The sequence below is a fragment of the Vanellus vanellus genome (assembly GCF_965231255.1).
Source record: "Vanellus vanellus genome assembly, chromosome: 5".
Lineage (NCBI taxonomy): Eukaryota > Metazoa > Chordata > Aves > Charadriiformes > Charadriidae > Vanellus > Vanellus vanellus.
The window spans coordinates 74,933,135-74,953,513 of NC_138910.1; the positions used below are offsets into that span (position 1 = coordinate 74,933,135).

The following is a 20,379-nucleotide window of genomic DNA, read 5'->3' on the forward strand; positions in this document are numbered from 1 at the left end:
ATACTGCCAAATCAAGAAGAAAAATCACTTATTCCAACTATGATTAACTATTAAAATTGCAAGCTGGTAAGTATTGCTAATGCTCATCCATCAAACAAATCAAGCTTCATTAGTACAGACAGACAAAATTTGAAGAAGAGGGAGAACTCGTCTTTTAAAGACAGGCAGCGCTGTTTAGCACAAAGCATGTGTGGAGCCTAATAGCTATGCAGACGGTAATAGCCGTTCAAGAACAAACAAGTGAGAAACCAGTCATGGGAAAGTAACCAGTAGCCTGACTGAAACAAAAATCTTGCTTTCATTCCATCATAGCACTGCTTCAATGACCATCTCGTTTTTGTTTTTTTTTTCTTCTTTCTTTTAATCTGATATCCCAACAAACAGCATTTGAAAATCGGTGCTTACTGCTGTTACATCTCACACAGCGAAAAGGGATTGGAGAAGGGCGTCATAGGGGACTCAGTGCCATGTCTATTGAGATAAGCATTTTCAGATAATCATGAGCATCATTAGGTCAAACAAGGGTCTTCTACCATTTAATTAATTTGAAGAAAATAAACCTGTATGGTGTGTACTTTTTTTTTTTCCCCCAAAGAGCCACACAGGAATCCATACCTGGAGGAATGTAAGTGCTGCTCTCTGAAGTAAACATTCAGCATAGCAAATTTCTGCATGGATTTCCTCTAGTGTCACATGGAGGTGGGAAGAAAATAAATCAATCAGACAAAAAGTAATTAAAAACACTTAGCCTATTAATGTAGGAATAAGATCACAAAGCTCAAACAGAAAAAATGTTATCCAAATTTGCTGTAGTGTTTCAGTTCTAAAGTACTGAAGTAACTCCAAACAGAATGACACTCACTGATTCTATGATTCTATGACACAGTTACAGAAACTTTGCAGGAATTTCTCTGATGCCTTCCAGGAATTCCTGGATCTAGAGCCTTTTTAGGCATTTCAATACTTCTTTCTAGGTACTCCTTTACCCAGCAATTTTTGGAAATGCTTAGTCAGCAATCAACAAAAAGTATTAGTTATTTTGAATGCGGTGGCACAGCAATTGCCAAAACACTGATCCAGCAATTGCCAAAACACTGATCCAGCAATTTTGGAAGTGCCAAATCAGCAATTTTATCAGAGAACTCACAATCTACAAAAACACACTGGGTGAACAATTCTATACAATTCAAATTGTAGCAAAAAAAAAAGACAGAAACATTATGCATTTAGAGATAATGTTACCTTCAGTAAAGTGTTCAAGGCTTTGTCTATGCACAAGGTTGTTGATAGAATCAGCTACTGTAGATTTCTTTCTAAATCTGTAGAAAAGTCAGTTTGGTTATTCTGAACATAAAGCATTAACAATAGAGAACAATATCTTTCAGCTGGCCACCGTACAGTCCATATACCCAGTCACTAGCATACCTCTAGTGCTCAACAACCCTCTGTCATCCTACCACATATACAAACTTCAGCATATACCATAAAGAAGTTAGTCAACATGGTCCTCCTGGGATCCATCTATTGCCTTTCATGTGCGGAAATTTGTCTTGATGAAGGAAGGGGATAAGGGGGCTTTTTGATTTATTTTGTGTGTGTGTACAGAACTGGGAGCACAGTTGACTCAAAGACAGCTAGCTACAGTACAACTATCAACAAATGGGAAGATTCTGCCATGTCCATAAATGGTAACTAACTTCCAGACACTGCAGAACTGGGGGTACAGACAGGATAAAAATCTAATTGACAAGAAAAATCAGATATTGAAGTAAACTGAAGTTTTTAAGACTAGGCTGCTGAAAACCCTAAGTTACGTGGTGTCACCTCACAACTGACCCTCCTTTGAGCAGGACGCTGGACTAGATGACCTCCTGATGTCCTTTCCAATTTCAGTTTTCCTATGATTTCTACGAAGTGACATTCCTTTTTTAACCTGTATGTCTTTCAAAACTTTCCTATGATGGGACTATTTATTGACTGAATCGATCCACACTTACTTTTGACAGATGGCTTGAGCTTCCTTCATTGTGTTTCCTGCATTCAGTATGTCCTGAGGATCAAATGTCATCATAGCTTGCATTTCCAATATGGTGGCGTAAGTCAGTGCATGATACATACTATCTTTAGTTCTGAAAGAATACAAGATGTAAAGCACAGCTGACTTGATTATATTATTACTTTTAAAAAACAAATACAAATCCAATTCCAGAAACATACCAGTGTGATGGGAACAAGGTCTAAATGAACTAGAAATCAAACACATGGACACAAGGACATGCAAAATAATTGAGAAACACTATTAGATTGAGATTTGTACAGGAAATTATGTCGACAGCTCCAGTTTCAATAACTGTGCTAAAATGTTGCAATTCTGAGCCAATGATAAGTATTTAACACACATAAAGCACAGGAATTAACCATGTGGCTAACCATTCAGGGATGATAGAATCATGGGGTTTTTTAATGGAGTATCTAATGAATACTGTAACACATGACAGAAATCCAGATACTATTCTTCTATTTTGGGACAGTTACTCAGAAGAGACTCAAGGAGATAAGTAATACAATACTATAACCATGGCCAAAGTAGAATCTACTTCAAACAGATCTTCCCACCAGAAGCATTCCAGTCTACGCCAAACATTACAGCTTTTTCCTCCCCTCCTTTCTGCCAACCTTCCACCCCAATTTGTTCAACTTAAATATTCTCCTGTGGGATTTCAGATGGTGCCTCTTTTTCAGAAAGCCAAAAACTCTGGCATTAGTGCAAGGAAAAGAATTAACTCCTACCTGCAGCCATTGCCAGCACCTTTCCTCTGGCGGAAGAAAAGTTTATATATTGCACATGTTTACGGCATTCAGCCTGTACCCATATGTGTTCTAACCCTTTGCAAATGAATCAAAATATCTTCAGGCCTAGAAGTCCAATAAAGACAACTTGGGAAATACATTGAAGGGAAAGCTCAGATGAATTCCTGCCACAGAAACTCTCTGTAGACCTTGCTAATCCACTCCTGACAAATAGCACGACTTAGACAAATACTGCTGAAGAGCAACAATTGCTATTTCAATTGTTTACACTTTTAGAATGAATCAGATAGTTCTATATGGCAGGGAATATTAAAAAATACTTGTCAAACAAGGATATCCTTCCGACAAAATCTCCACCCTCAGCACACCTACACCTACATACGTGTACTTCAGGTGTTTGTTTCTCAAAACGAACCACTTCATTTTCCTTTTCAAGGAGAAAGCGGTGTGCCAGCAATGTGCCCTTGCTGCAAAGAGGGCCAATGGGCTGCATTAAGAGGAGTGTTGCTGCCAGTAGGTCGAGCAAGGTGATCCTGCCCATCTGCTCAGCGCTGTTGAGGCCACACCTGAAGTACTGTCCAGTTCTGGGCTCCTCAGTACAAGAGAGATGTGGACATACTCAAGAAAGTCCAGTGAAGGGCCATGATGATGATGAAGGGGCTGGAGCATCTCTCCTATGAGGAAAGGCTGAAACAGCTGAGACTGTTCTGCCTGGAGAAGAGACGGCTCAGTGGGATCTTATAACATACAGATATACCTGAAGGGAGGGTGCCAAGAGGATGGAGCCAGGCTCTTTTCCATGGTGCATCATGACAGGAGCAGAGGCAACGGGATGCAGATTAAAACACTGGAGGCTTTGTCTGAACATCAGAAAACACTTTTCAACCGTGAGAGTGACCAAGCACTGGCACAGGTTGCCCAGAGAGCTTGTAGTCTCCATCCTTGGGGATATTCAAAAGCCATCTGGACACAGGCCTGGTCAACTGGATCTAGATGGCCCTGCTTGAGCAGGTGGCCTCCAGTAGTCCCTTCCAACCTCAAGCATGCAGATTCATTAGTTTTGTCTAACAGCAAAAGCCAAACTTTAAAGACACCTCAATCCATTTAATTTCACCCTTCAGAATACACTTGCCTCCCCAGGTTTTGATATCTGGATTGAATTGAAAGATAAATTTAAGGATAACTTAAGACAATCCCACATTAATCAGTTATCTAACGACTCTCTGTGGTGATCTGGACCCCTTTAAGGTTTCTAAGAATTCATACATTATTATGTGTTCATTCTTTTGCTTGGTGGAGTAAAACACCCTAAGTATCCTCAGGAGTCCCTGATGTTTGGTTAGTGTTTTCCAGAGCCAAAATATAACCTTGTCTTCACCTAAAGTAACCCCCTCTCAATGACATCATGCCATAAAATCACCAAAGAAAAATCCAAATGATTATACAATCCTGACTTTCTTTGCACATATATTTTTTGAGATCCAGGGGTTAAAGCAATACCTAGTGCTGGCAGAGACAGCATTACACAGATACATAGTGCTTCCCTTGCCAATCTTCATAATGATAATGAAGGGCTACTTTTTCTAATATGGCACACATACAGAGCAGGGTGGCTGTATTGAAGAAATTTGCAGTGTACCCCACTGCGGTTTGTGTTTTGTGGCTGTACTTACTTCCTAGTTGCCTTCACCATGTCCACAGGTTACCTAACAAGCTGTTAACCAACACCTAAACCAATCTAGTAGAAAAGCCATTTGGGGAAATCACCTACTGCCATAAGCACTAGGAGCCCATACTAGGCTAACATTCATCTCATCTCCACCATGAGTAAGGAGAACAGAGAGAAAATGAAGAAATTAGTTTAAAATCCAGTGGAGTCAGGACAGCTCTGTCTTGGCCTCTTGCATCATGATTCTTTCAGTAGACTGATAATGTGAAGTAGAAAAAAACCAAACATACTACAAAATGCCAGCCTGATGAAGTGTTCCTGTTCATTTGATTACTCATCAGCCTCAGCGGGCACAGAGGAACACACTTCATCTCATATTTATTAAAATAAAACCTTAACATAGGTTCAAATTCAAACCACAAGGAAGGTACTAAAATAGTACTCTTCCAAAATTTTAGAAGTTTGCTCTCAAAATCAAAGCAGATAAATATTAAATTCACTGCACTAAAAGGAAAATTGATACTTTTCACATATACACAGGATTTCCCTCTCCAGCAATTTGCTTCTGATGCAAAATCACTCCTTCCCTAATCAATGGTTTCATCAATTTTGCTTTTAGTATTTTAAAGGAGATAATAATTAATGTTTATCATTAGTCAACTGGTATTTATCAACACTCAAATTGACTTTTTTTTTTCCAGGGTCTGGGAGGCAAGTAGAAATGCAACCAAATGTAACAGTTATCTATACTATTTATACTAACTGTATAATTAAAGTTGCCAGTTACACGCTGGCGTATTGTCAGAAGTTTTAAGGCCTGCATTTTATATGGATGGATACAGAATGAAACTTGATAGCTTTTTTTTTTTTTTCTTCTTTTGATTCCTCAGCAGCACTTACCCCAGGACATTGTTGGAGTTAACAAGACTTTATGACATAAATACAACTAATATTCTGATTAATGACTTATCCCAGTAGTTGGTATCACATGGCTGAATAAGAGGATTATAAGTAATATCTTTAGGCACTTATGGAGTTATGCCACATGCCTGTTCTCCAACTACGGTGCAATCATTATCATCTTGTAGCACTGCTCTTTCTTGAGAGCTGTTGGAGAACACTTTTATTCCTGCTTGACAACAAGTACCTAAATGAGGACAGTGACAGCTCTCCCCTCCAGCTTAAGTATGAAAATCAAAAAGCTTGGCTTGACCTCAGAATTAACCCAGGGGCTAGCATTTTTTGGGAAAAACACAGTGCCCAAAATAATTTTGTGGATCCTTTTACAGTAATCCAGCAGGCAGGACATGCATCACCAGGTTACAGAAACACCAGGTTCAAGTTCATGCCTTGATTTAGTATCAAGATGCTTGTAAAAAGTGAAACAAATCCAACAGGACAGAGTGAAAAAAACCCTCCACAGACCAGCCAACAGTCCGTTCATCCAGGTGTACCCAAGAGTAAGAGATCAAGCCCCAAACTGAAACTGCATGAGGAGAATGTGGTCACACGAGGCCTGAAGGCTTTCCTCATCTTTGATCAGAAGTTCCACCCAATGTCCAAACAACCCACTAGACCTACTGCATGGGCTTCCATAGAAAGTCTCTGTTTTGATGAATGGACATTTTCCAATAAGAACCCGCTTCCTATGAAAACTCCCCACTAGCATTAAGTTTACAACTAGAAAGGACCATTCTAATCAACCACCAGCCCGCTTCCCTAGTTACCATAAGCCACTGGAATGGTCTAAGTCTGGTCTAAGCCAAAAATCTGCAATTCAACATGAGTAGTCCTGACCCTTTTTGATCTAAGCCATTCTCCAGAATTCGGAATCCAGTAAGTTCTTTCAGCTAGGAGGTGAAACCAACAATTAATTGAGGTTTTGGCAGCAATTTATTTATTTACAAAGACTATAAAAGTTGTTGTTTTTTGGACTCCAGACATAAAAAGATAAAACCCCCCTAGAAATAATGACCATCTTCATGTTCTTGACACTCTTTACAATAAATAGCTAACTCGAGCTTTCTGCAGACCTGTACACCATCTTTACCCACTGTCTAGAGCTTCACTCTACCTCCATGTGCTTGCCCTTACTTTTCCACCTCACTCAGTTTAACAGTCACATACCTTCTTTGTCAGATCAGTTCCAGAGAAATCTCCCCCACCCCAATGAAGAGCCTCACATTCACTTTTGCTCTACGAGGGCAAGAACATTTCACCACACCATGAAGACAGCCATTACAAAAGGCTTCCATTCCTTAGTAACCTCTTTAAACTTTTTATACAACAGAATACACAAGATAACATTTAATATTGTAAGTTGGGCTTATAGTAAAAATTCCAGGGATAGTAAATAGGTACCACAGAAGTACACTATTCCAATAAGAGTTTTACAAGTAACTAGCAGAGCAGCAACACAATTTCTCACACCTACCTGAGATACTCCCACATCAAAGGATTGCACTTACCTTTAAACACAGCCATTCTGGAATTAACATTACAGCAAACAACACCAAATGCTTTTTGGAGACTATTTGCAGCATAAAGTCAGCTGCCCAGAACGAATCATTCTTACAATACTGCGAGCAGCAACACAGATGTGTTGCAGCTCATCCAATGATCATGAATTTATTATTTACCATTCTCCCAATTTGACATCAGCAAATTATCAGGTGATTATGTCATGCTTTCCTTCAGAATAATTATTAAAAAATCAAACATTTGTCTTGGGGAAGGGAAGGGGACATCTCACCAGAATCAACTCTTTAATTTATGATTATCTGTCTGCAATTACATGAGGGCTAAAATCTACTCAGCTTTTAATCGATTTACTGTCTGTATCTTGGGGTAGAGGAGGAAGATGAGATTTTTTTTTTCCCTGCTCCAGTGACTACACAGTTTCAGCGTTACTCATTGTCACAGTTAACAGGTTACATATTGAAAATCACTGCTGTGGTTGGTGACTGAATTTAAGGAATTTCTTAAGAGTTCTTAGACTTAATGTGAATACTCCATATAAAAGATTAATTTAATTAAACTTAATGCAGAAACCACAAGATAATTGGAACCTACTACTGTACAATGATTGTTAATGAAAATAAAGAAAACTGACTCTAAAACCAAAAAGGTAGATGAGGAAAAAAGAAAAGTTATGTGGCATGAAGCAAAAACGCCAAATGCATTTTTTTATGAAATTAGTTGTCTCCTTTATGATGGATTTGCTTTTCTAACAGGAAAAAAAGAGCTTTGCCTCAACACGAGTCTAGACACCATCCTCAGATATTTATTTTTAAGCTGCTAGGAAAGCTCTTCAGATTTTAACTCTCATACATTGCCAAATCTGCTCTCAGTCACACATGGTACAAATCAGTTGAAAATACACTTATTGTGGAAGCCAAATGTGAGTTATTTAGTGAATCTGCAATAATGTAATACAGAGCAGAGTATGTCCTGCAACATAAGTGGTAAAGCTGCAAAATCTATGATATGAAATTCTTCACAAACATGTAAAAACTGAAAAGTATTTCTTTAAACAAAGATAGTATGTTTATGGACTGTGAAAACCAAGTCTCGGCACGCTAAAAGGGAACAGTGAGGAACTGGTGACTCCTAAAGAAAATACTCAGTATTACCATATGTGCCCACTCTACAGCTCTTGTCATTCCCTAAAGAGATGGAGTGTGTCCATAATGGATATCATCTGTGGGGAAATTTAGCATCCTGTTGCTGCATTATACTCTCACAAAGATCATAAGTCTGTATTTCCCTCACTGCCAAAGGCAACAGGAATAAGGTCCTCGTCATAACAACAGGCTAACATGAAAAATCAGTTTCAAAATGGTTTTGCAGTGTGGAATATAGTCAGGTACAAAAACAGAGTATCACCTCATTAAATATATTCTGCAGGGCCCAACAAAAGCTGAATTAAAACCATATGCAACAGAAGAAAAATGGCTGTACAGAAAAAAACACTCCACAGTCTCACTAGCTTTTGCAGTGTTTTGGAAACCCCCCTCAATAAAATATCTCCTTATTTTATGCTAAGCACTGAGTAAGCATTTCCAGATGGGCACAGGGGCTTTACTGTCAGAATTTAATGAAGACACAGTTATTCTTCTTATCATTTTTATGATGTCTTCTGATGATATATAACCACAAAACAACACTGCTGTGAATAAAACCAGTATTATTAATACATCTGAGCCTACAATTTATCATGAATGTCTTTCACAGAGTGTACTTACATGGTTAAGCTACAGATTCTGGCATCAAAGACTGAGGCTGATACCTCAGCAAAGCAGATATGTAGTATTCACTGTAGTTACCCCTGATGCATATCAAACACACAGTACAGCATTACCTACGAATTTTATTTGTTTCATATTCCAGTGGCCGGAAAGAAGGCATGATGTAACTTGCTGATGGCTCAAAAATAAATGGAGCGTACTGGGGGAAAAAATGCAAATTTACCACAGACTTCAACAAGTCAAGAGCTCAGGTAACTTCAGGACAGGGTATGAAAAATCACAGACATGTAAAAACGCAACAATTTTTAGGAGCTATTTTATGACCTCACTGCTTGCAGCTGGGCCACTCATTACATGCAGGGCTGCAATGTAATTAGGAAACAGAGTGCATGACCACAACGCTGAATCGCAAAATAAGCTGTGAGAAAGTTTCTGCGAGTGGTTATTAAAAACCAACCAAACAAAAAAAGAATTCATACCTAAAGTAATGTGTCCCAAACCTGGAAATTCATGGTCAGTTGCTCATTTAGACCCAAAACTATAAATTCTCAACAGTATGCAGAAAAATACAGGAAGGGCGGGGGGGGAGTGACAGAAGATGATTTTTATTCTTTCAGGAGCAAGAATCTCACATACTGTACTACAGCTAGGGGTTACTTCTTTGGACAACAATTCTGTACTTTTTGTAGTTACCTTGTCAGTCTTGTTATTTACTCACCCAAGTGTAAAGCATTTAGTCTGTCTTCCCCCAAACGTAACACATTAACTTACTACCCCATTCTGAACCAACACCATACAGTCTTATGAACTATCAACAGAGAACTAGCTGTCTAGTCAATTCTCCTGAGAGATGGTGAAGCAAAGAAAAATAATTAGAGGAAAACTAGTAAAAGTAATCAACTTACTTTGCTTGTAAAGATGCCAAAGCATCCGAGAACTTGTTGTTAAGAAATAAATCCAGAGCTGCCATACACTCATGCAATGCCACGTTGAGGTCTGATGTAGGTAACCTGCCAGAAGAAGAGACAATAAACTCAGCACATCTGTTCTCTTTCTACCGGTGCATTACTGCTACAGTTCCAGCCTTACTCCCATGTACAATCTGCTATTCCATTTCTAGTGACTGCAAAAAATGAAAGTGTCTTCCATTATGTTTGGGGTTGTTTTGTTTTTTTAAACTATGCCCTTACTACGTGACATGGGGAAAGCAAATTTTGCACTTTCTGAAAAATAAGATAAACTGCATGTACTGTAAATAAGAACCTGGACATGCAGAAGTTACCACGTGGGACTGCAGCAATTTGATCAGGTCCGGTATCAGCAACACAGAAGCACTGGGTGACAACGCATATCCGACTGTGTATAAGGCTGACAGAGACTACAGGCTAGTGACGTTACAATCATGTTGCCACTTTAAGGATGAGACATTGTCAAACCGCATCAGATTATTATATCGACTGCTGCTGGAACATCTGCTTTACTTCAGCTCATGTTCAGTAGATCACTATAGACTTGCAGGTGGGTTGAAATTTCATGCTTGCTTCTGGGAACATCACTGTCCCTAAGAAGTGCCACTGCACTCAAACGAAAAAACTGCTGCGGCACCTTGAAGTCAGAAATTTATCTCAGTGGCTTAGTCTGGCTGTACTTTTCTCCTTTACAACATTCGGATGTCAGCCTGACCTGTCACAAGGGTTCTCAGCTGGTCTTTGGGTTACTGGCAACAGAATAATACAGACCAGCTGAATAAGTTTGGCCCAAGTTCATCACCATCAGAACTGCTGGACAAAAAAAATACACAGAAGAAACAGTAAGGCCTTGCACTAACAAAATTAAGGTCACCTGGCCAATGTTAGGACAGTTGAAACATCTGCATCTAATGATCAAAGAACTATACTGCACTAATACGTTGTATGCAAGTCTGTACAAAAAAAGCTCCCCCAACAAAATACAAACAAATCCTCAACATGTTCCTGACTCCGAACAGCTCGAACTGATGTGATTTGTCTTGTGACTTAGAAACTATGTTTTAAGTGTTTATTTCCTTAAAAAATGGCACAAATCAGCCTGCTGAAAGGAAAAACAGAAAGCAAAGTCCTGGTATCATCGCAAGGAAAAGACAGGGTAGCACAGAACAAACAGACAGAATCAGTAATAACCACTGACTGCAGCAGTGGCTTGTTTTTGGTTTTAGAATAATGACTGCAAAGCAAAAAAGAGCATAATTATACATATGAAAAACAGGATTATAAATTTGAGAGAAACATTATATGACACTGTTCATAGTGGCTGTTGTCATCACACTTCAGATACACTGCAAATCCTGCTCCGAAGAGAATCTCCAAGTGCTTTGCAAGCATTTATTAACCAAGTCTTGCCATCCATCTCATACAATATGCAGTATCAAGTCTGCCTAACTATTCTGAGCCTTACTTACTTTTATAATTAAAACTTTGCCAATTATTGTTTACATGTATTACAGTTCTTACCCACCTTTTTTAAACCTGTGTCCCTGAACCAAACAGCGTATTTAACAATACATAACACATATTCTCATCTGGTTTAGAATATTTAGACTAGCAACATTTTACCTGGGTTTTTTGTTTGCCTGTTTCTTGTCATGCAGGAGAATTACCCCATTCAATACAAATAAACCTTTTCAAAATATTCCTTTGAAACAGAACGATGACAAAGAAAAAAACACTGTTGAAGCTCAAAGCACAAATAAGATATATTAATTACCTGGCATCTTTTCTGGAATAAGAACTAGTAACACAGTGCCACCCCCAGCAGAAATACAAGTTGCACACTTCCTTCATGCTCCAAGGAAACCTGACATTTGATGTAGTTCCCAAGTAAAGGGCTTAAGACTTGAACACCTTACATAAATACCACAAACCATAATTTGTTGCTGTTAACAAGAGGGAAGAAATACTTTAAACCAGAGAGTGCTAAGCATTTTAGCAAACTGATTAGTCATGCTTCAGTGGGCTGCAGATTCTCTCCTGTTTTCAACAGCATAATCAGAACTGCCTCTAAGCCAAATGGAAAATGCTGGGCACTGCTACTTACCTTTCTGCTAAATCTCTTGTGTTTTCTGACATAGTCATTTGTATGCCCACTCAGCATCGAGGCACGAACATCCAGCGGCAGCAGCACTCGGTGCTACTTAACCAGCTCTGAGTGACAGTCACGCTGCGAGCGCAGGGCAGGGCAGCGCCTGCCTGCCTGCGATACCCGACTCTCCCATTGGTCATTATGGATGATACGATGAGAATTACGAGCATCGCTAGTTCACTCACAACATACTACAAATGAGCAATTTGGAAGCCAGTCCATGACACATGAAGTTCATGTATCACTGGATACTTACTACTAATGTAGAAGGTGCTGGCAGCTGCCAGCACGTCTTTGATCTACAGACCTGCCTGACATCAGTGGCAGCATCAATTCACTCAGTACAAACTAGGCAGAAGTCAAATACCCCTGTAATTAGAGCTCTGAAACAACAAAAGTTACTGTGTGCGGCAGTGGACCACATTGGAAACCTGTGAACCAGAATGGAGAGCCAAATGAGGCCAGCTGATACGCCGGAGAACTGAGGCATTAATTGCTGCAAATGTGAGAAGCAGACAGGCAAAAGAGACGAGAAAGGACATCTCCCCAGCAAGGATTCTCCGCAAAACAAGCTTCGATCCACCAGCCAAACTGCTGCTTATTGCTGGCTCCTATAAATTTGGGAGGTAGCAAGACTTTACACGTTCTTTGTAAAAATCTCTCTTTAATGCCATGCAAAATGACATGGTTTGGCATAAATAAATTAATCAGTGGAGTTAGCTCATTTGGCTGATTTTGCCCAAAATAAAATGGTGTATGCTCCCAAATTGCTTTGCTGGCACATCAGCAGCACTGGTCCTGTACGTAAGAAGGGCAGCTACCAGAGCAAGAACAGTCATCTCTCTCATTGTCACAGCTGGACTGTAGAAGTTGGTCAGCTATCATTTAATTATCTTAGTTTCTCCAAGAGCATCTAATGTTAAAAATGATACATTTCTTTTCTCCTATATATGGTCTTATTTGTTTGATTACACAAAGCAGTACTAATACCGAAGACATCAGCTGCTGAAGGAAGACCCAAAACCCATAGACAAATGAAGGATAATTTCAGGAAGGTACTCCGAAGGCATTAGCATACCTGATTAAATCTCTTGCTGGTTTTATGACATCCTGTACAGGAAAAGCTTGTGCTGCATTTGGTATAAAAATGATTGTAATAGATCCACAGGCTGTCATTAATGACTCCATTACATGTTTGTAACAGCACTATGAACCTGCACCACAGCAGGAGATAAAAGACATTACTGGGGTGTCCCCAGTCCCGTCCCGTCCCCGTCCCGTCCGCCCCCCCCCCCCCCCAGTTGGGAATAACTACTGCTTACAACTTAAAATTAACTGGAGTGCTTCCATGGCAGGATCATGAACTACTCTGAAAGATTATTCATCGTTTTCACTAGTTGTTTATACAATTTCTAACTGATACTGTATTTCTCCAAATGGTCTTTAAAGTACCGTATGGTGAAGGCTCTGTCTGTTTCTGCCAAGTTCTTCAAGACTTGAGTTGGCAGGTTTTTATTTGGGTATCACTTCTCTGGTAACAGTTACAGGCTCAGACAACCTTCAGCATGCAACCTCTCTTCCCTGACATACATCAATGTTTTCTTTTAACTAGAAACCCCCAAATATATATATAAAAAAATCAAGATCTGAAACACTTCCAGATTTAGGCCATTTCCCCCGTGGTTTTAGAAGCTTCCTTCCTTTTTTGCTTTTTAGCAGCAGGTCTTGCAAGGATAGTCATATGGTTCTCATTGTGGTTTTATTATTTATGAAATCATCGTTCTCTGTCCTGGGAACCATGATGGCGGGTGCTTCACAAATCATAATTACAGTGTGTCCTCTGACTTAAGGTAAGACCTGATCTCCTTTCTCCACTGCATCCCCATTGTCTCAAGTCGGAAGTGCAATTACTAAGGACATCCTAGGCAATGCCCTTTTTACTTAAACTTCAAATCCTTTTTATGCCAACAGCAATATCAAACAAAATAAATAAGTAGAACTAAGCAAAATGAAATATCTCAATATTACTGAAAAGTAAAGCACTTTCAAAAATAAAGAATCATGATGTTTTCCATGGTCAAAGGCGGCTTTTTTGAGCATGGGAATTACCATATTTCTGGATAAATTTTATTTCACTGTGTGCATGATACAGAGTGGTTTCTTACTATAAGTTTGCAGCACACATGCTTTACTATTTGTCATTGGTTTTATGGATTTCATTAATAAACAGGATCTCGAACCTTGTATTCTGCAAAATGCTGAACTACTGATTCATTTTATCTCAGTACTTATCAGAACTTTGCAAAAAAACAGTAAGTCTGAAGTTTGTGCCTTTATAACACTTTTAATAGTAATGCAAAAGCTCCTTCAGTATTGTGAAACACTGAAAGTAAGCTAAATCATTCATATCCTAAAATATGGATGCATTTCTCTGCCAAATCTACATTATCTGCATAAATCAGCTGAGGTAATGTGCACAGGTAAATTCATTTGAAGGAAGAGAATAAAATGCAAACTGAGCTAAACCTGATTATATTCCTATCCCAAAGAAATTTCACAGCAAAATCTCTGTAACCATACTAGGGACCTCCTGTCTCAGGGGCTTGCATAGCACTAGTGCAACTGGGCTTAATGGTGACTGCTTTCATCTTATTCAGGAATATCAACAAAGCTACTCTAGTGAATACCAACCTGGGTTCTGGCTTGATTGCTGCAATAATTCTACCTATACCACACAGATGACTTCTGCTCCGGCTGTCCCACCGAAACATTTCTCCTGCAACACAACAGAAACTGTTCGGCACCCAGCCTTACTACATGGAAGGCAAGGAGAACATAGCTGTTCATCTGAAGGGTTACAATTTCGGCTCAAAAGTTTCCCCTTAAGTAATTTTGAAGTATTTGCTCTTGATTTTTTATTTAACAATTTGGACAATATAGTGTTTTGGCCCTCTTTACTCCCTTTCTACCAGGGGCTCTGTGTGTGACATACGGTTTCAATTTTTACATGATAATGCTAATCATGCTATTAAAAGGCAGTACAAACACTCATATCACTGGTAGAAAGGACTGGGGTTTGCAGTTCTTTCAAGCTACCTGCATGAATAATGAATATACTGGCAGCACACCTTACTGCTACAATGGTGGAGAGCTCAGTAAGTACAGAGAAACAACAATTAGTATTATATTCTCTGTCTTTACAAAGAGATTTAGAGAGGGTTACTTCTAGCCACATGGTCAGAAAAAAAGTTATACATTCTTAAACAACTCATTTATAGAGTATGAAATGGAACCGAAAAGAGATTAGTCTCGAATGCCCAAAGCAGCTTAATTTTTTCCAAAAATGAAGGAGTAGTAAAACCATACTACTCCCTACAAACACTGTGCCACTCCGGCTACCCGAGCTTCGTCAGTGCTAACACTTCAACCATTCACAGATATGAGGAGCATCCCAAAGCACATTTCAAAGGTCTGCATTTCAGTTCTTAACAAAAAAAACATCTAAGACACCTCCAACACATGAACACAACCTGGCTTGCTGATATGCAGGCCACCACGTGTGGTAAGCACTGTCACTGACACCAGGGTGTCCTTGCGATTGCATGTTTTCAAAAATATCACCACCGAATATAGAAATTCTTGCCATGTGTCACTGTTTCAGCTGGGATGCAGTTGAGTTTCTTGCTGGCACCTGCTATAGTGCTGCGTTTTGGATTTTGGATGAGAATGGTGTTGATAGCACACCAGTGTTTTTAGTTGTTGCTAAGCAGTCGAGGGCTTTTCTGCTCCTCACACCGCCCCACCAATGAGTAGACCGAGGGTGCACAAGAAGCTGGGAGGAGACACAGCTGGGACAGATGACCCCAACTGACTAAAGGGATATTCCATACCATAGGACGTCACGCTCAGCGTATAAACTGGGAGAAGGAGAAGGAGAAGGAGAAGGAGAAGGAGAAGGAGAAGGAGAAGGAGAAGGAGAAGGAGAAGGAGAAGGAGAAGGAGAAGGAGAAGGAGAAGGAGAAGGAGAAGGAGAAGGAGAAGGAGAAGGAGAAGGAGGCCATTTGGAGTGACGCCATTTGCCTTGCTGAGTAACCACTACACGTGGTGGAGCCCTGCTTTCTTGGAGATGGCTGAACACCTGCCTGCCCATGGGAAGCAGTGAATGAACTCCTTGTTTTGCTTTGCTCGTGCATGGGGCTTTTGCTTTATCTAAACTATCTTTATCTCAACCCACAAGTTTTCTCACTTTTACTCTTGCATTTCTCTCCCACATCCCAACTGGGGGGAGTGAGCGAGTGGCTGCCCGGTCCTAGTTGCTAGCTGGGGTTAAACCACACCATGACACCACTTTCTGTTCTCATAACGCTGGATAATCAGAGACATTAGGAGATACCAGGATACACATGGGGTTACTTTCTTCAGCCTTTTCAAGTTTGCCAGGTCATTCCTAAATCAATGACTACTACTTTTGTAAATAGATGACTGCTTTGAGCAACACTGTTACAAATGTCTGAGCCTGAAAAAATCTCTGCATTCAAAGAAAACAAAAAGTACATCACTTGGGAAGAATCCTTTTCCTCTTTTGCAAACACTTCCAAACCCACATGAGATCAGAAATAATCTCGGGTGAACAGCTCTCATTACCATGAAAAGGAGAATACCAGTAAGCAGTTCCCACAACGATTTGGTACTATTCAGTTTTCAGACAATACAGAAATTTCTTCATAATTCGAAAGCAAATAAGTTAATGCAAGAAAATTAATTCTACCGTATCCTTTCCTGTTCTATATGCCAAGCTAGTAATACCTCAGCGTTTATCTTTTTGTGTTCTTGAACACGTTTCTGGCCTGTGACTAAGACTTCTCGGTGCTGCAGAAATAACAACAAAGCAATTGGAAAGGTTTCAGTATTCATGTTCTCCAAATATTATGCATAGAGTCACAACAGTGATGCAATTCTGGAATTCAGATCTTAGTCAGTATTTCAAGTTGGCCATGGAGTATGACACGGTTTATTTTGGAGGTTAACTCAGCTCTCAAACCACCAAGTTGTTGATGGCTCAGCAATGTCAAAGGCATTTGTTAAAAAGATACTCAGGCTTTCAGACTGTCTGTTTCAGTGAAGGCTGACAAAACAAAAGGATGTGGCGAAGCAGTCAAGTGAGCAGAACAAAGTCCAGGGAGTCAGTAGACTTGTGTTCTGCCCTTGGTTTCACCGCTGTTTGCACCAAGCAGGATCTAGGTTGCATTACATTCACAGTTCTCATCCTGTATTTGAATGGGCAAACAACGCAATAAATTCATTAAGATAGGTTTGTTCGGACAAATAAAAAGTATTAGCGTCATTTTTGCAGTTCCCTTTCCGTGTTGTATTGCCATGACTGCTCACAGAGGGCCAAATGCACCATTGTGGGTGATTTTTCCCAGTTAGTAGCACTGCCTGCATCAAACAGAATGAAAAAAAAAAATATATAAACAATATAGTCTAGCAAATTACAAATTATCAATGCAAGTATCCTGGAACTGCACTAACCTATTGGAACGTACAAAGAAGTAGCTCACGCAGGGTCAAAATTAAAAGAAAACAAATATATCCATCATTACAGAAATTTACAGGATCACTGCAATTAAGAGTAAATTTTCATCATAAATCAGTCTGTATTGATACTTAGCAAGTTTAAACAGCTCTTATTTTTCAATTCAAATGCTCTACAGTTTTTGTCACTTTGAAGGACAGATGTGATTCATATCACGACTCTTTGTTTTTCAAGAGTCTTAAGGTCTTTAGACAACCTTACAATACTCATTTGCTCTTTTCTCCAAGTCCTCTAACTTCTCACAGTTTTACCACCTCTGGTCAGCCTACCCTTCTGACCTAGTTATTCTCGATTTTTAAAGGTCTAATCCTGTCCATATTAAAGCTAATCAGAAATCAACATGAGCTGCACCAGACTACTGCCTTGCAACGGTGTGGAGCACATTTATGTAGCCAGCAAACAAACAAAAAAAGCATGAAGCAAAACGCAAGCTCATGTCTGCCACATTCTCATGGTAAGAAGCCAGACAAATGTGTGAGATCTGTTTTTGTAAGGACTGGAAGGTCAGGGCAGAGGTCTGTATTATTTCCGAAACACAATTCTGTGAGAATTTAGGGAGGGATGTTATGCAGTTTTGCCTTTTGGTTGGATTCTGCATTATCTAGCAATAATAAAGACCGACTGGTAGGCCACAAAATAGTTACCTATGCATCTTTCTTCGGTGTTTTGTAAAGTCTGGTTTATACTTTTTTACACTGACTTACACTTCACTTCTTTGAGACTTCAGTGTGGTGCCAAACATGGAAGGGATTTTCCTGGAGCACTTTAATTTAAGCTGAATTTTTTCTTGATTTTGTTATTGGATTTGCTTAGTTTGGTTTTGTTTTATTTTGTTTCGTTCTTTTTTCATTAAATCTATGCAAGGCATTTTCAAAAGAAATTACTTTGTAATATGTTTTACTGCGAGTTAAAAAAAAATAATCATGCTTTTGATTCAATTCCATTGCTGAACAGTACTTTAGGGTCTCATAAAAAAGTATATAGGAGTGACACAAAATACTATAACAAATAGGGGATCGTTGCTTTGCCTTTAATCTTTGCTTTACATGAAATTTCAGGATATGTTTCCCTGAGCACTTCCAACAAACTGACGTTATATTTCAGAAGTCATCTGCAAAGCACACTTCATGGTACCTTGACCAATAACAATGCCACTTTCTCTCCAATTAAATAAAAATTCAAGCATAGCACTTCAATAAGCCTTTATAACTCTCCTGAACCTGCCTATTGAATCAATACCCAAGACTAGAAAAAAAAGTACTAGTAGCAAGTTTTCTTGGCACTCAGAATGTTTAAAGCCATTTTGAAGAGTTATTCTTCAGCACAACAGCTTCAAGAAGCAGTTATTATTCTCCCCATTTCAGAGTGCAAAAACAACTAAGTAAGCTACCCAAGGATAAAAAAAAAAAAGACAAAAAAGCAACACTGATTTAGAACTCAGAATCAGAGCAGTCTGGGATCTTTCTGGCATTTTTTTCCCTTTCTGATAGGAAACACGGATTGGTCAAAATTCAAAACTTTGATGCAAACGTAGTGAGAAGATTTCATCAGCTCAGGATGACAATTTTAGGTGGAGTCAAAGAGAAAGAAAAGTAAAATTATATGCAAGTTCAGTATTGCATTCTATTTGACTTGCATTTGAGATTCAAGCCATTAAGTCAAGTACACCTGAATGACCATTTAGACTCTCTTCTAATAGTTGTTTTTTTCCACAAAAGGTGACTGAAAGTTTTATTATCAAAGTGAAGACAAAAGCTGAAAATCTGCAAAATAGGAGGTCATTTTCCATCACCCCTACTCAAAAAATCTGGCATTTAGTTTTTAGTTCCAACCTGTCTACTAGACCATCGTGTCTTCCAACTATGAGATAATGTCAATCTATTCCTAAAATATATCTGAAACCTAAGAAACCACAAGCTCAGCCCTGCAAAAACATTGCCTAAGGGCTTCGTCAGGGTTTTAAAAGAGCATTTTAAGTAAAATGTGAACTACAATAGGGAAATAGAAATATTTTTTCAAAATTAGCACAAATCCTAATATATATGCTTTCAAAATTTTGTAGTACAGTAACCAAACCATCTGAAGCACTGTACATCCGGGTGCAATGTCACACTGGAATGTGACAGCTGGTTCCAGTAGATGGAGCTGCAGAAAGGCGACAAGGACCCAGCACCAAGTTCTCCAGCAGCTTCAGTAGCACAGTCTGACTTTTGGGACAACCTGCCTCATCTAGCAATACTTAGCAAACTCCTTCCTGCACTCCTTCCTCCTTCTGAACGTTTTTGCACACATTCAAAACTTTCTGTAGTGCAATGCAACCACAATCTCTCAGCCTGCGCTGATACTGTTGTCAGTACAAACACAAGACCTGGAAGCCATTTAATGGTGTCATTTAAAATCGTTAATGCAAACATATGGCTCACCTTCCCACCTTAGAGAGTTTAAAATAATAAAAAAAAATTGTTGGTCCATTAAAGAATTACCAAGACAGAACATGGCAGCAAAACTGTGTAAAGCTATTAGAAATACTAATACACATGTCATTTGGATCATCAGCAGGTCTAACACTTTGTATTTTTTAACTCTACAGGACTTTACTGCTTCAAGTGCCACTAGATCCCCTACTTCCACTCTCTGTAATAACTCTAACGTTAAAAACATGCCACCAAAAAATGAGCACTATCATGTAGTTTATATAATCTGAAGTTCAGGAAATGTTTTCCATTACGATTTCTGCAGAAGAATTTAAGTCCTGGGTTGATGTTTGGTGTTTTCAACTTTAAGATATAGGGATATAAGGAAAGCATGCAGGCAAAGACAGAGCAAACCTCCACTTCCAGCACTTTATACAGAGCCGTGAACAGACCCTTTACCACTCTTATAAGCAGAAAAATGGTTTGCTGACCTCTCAAACAACCACACTCTTAAAAGTTTCTACT

The 20,379-nt window shown here is 39.2% G+C and overlaps 1 protein-coding gene across 1 annotated transcript in view; it reads right to left on the bottom strand.

The window, feature by feature from the left end:
• Positions 1–9,712, bottom strand: part of TTC39A (tetratricopeptide repeat domain 39A) — a gene marked incomplete at its 3' end in the record, with an annotated part of 42,116 nt that extends 32,404 nt beyond the window's left edge. The window contains exons 1-4 of the mRNA XM_082484413.1: positions 9,633–9,712; positions 1,998–2,129; positions 1,243–1,319; positions 616–683 (exon numbers count right to left, since the gene is read on the bottom strand). Of these exons, the coding sequence (XP_082340539.1) occupies positions 616–683; positions 1,243–1,319; positions 1,998–2,129; positions 9,633–9,697 (342 nt within the window). The 5' untranslated portion in view covers positions 9,698–9,712. The remainder of the gene's footprint in view (positions 1–615; positions 684–1,242; positions 1,320–1,997; positions 2,130–9,632) is intronic.
• Between the last annotated feature and the right edge of the window lie 10,667 nt (positions 9,713–20,379).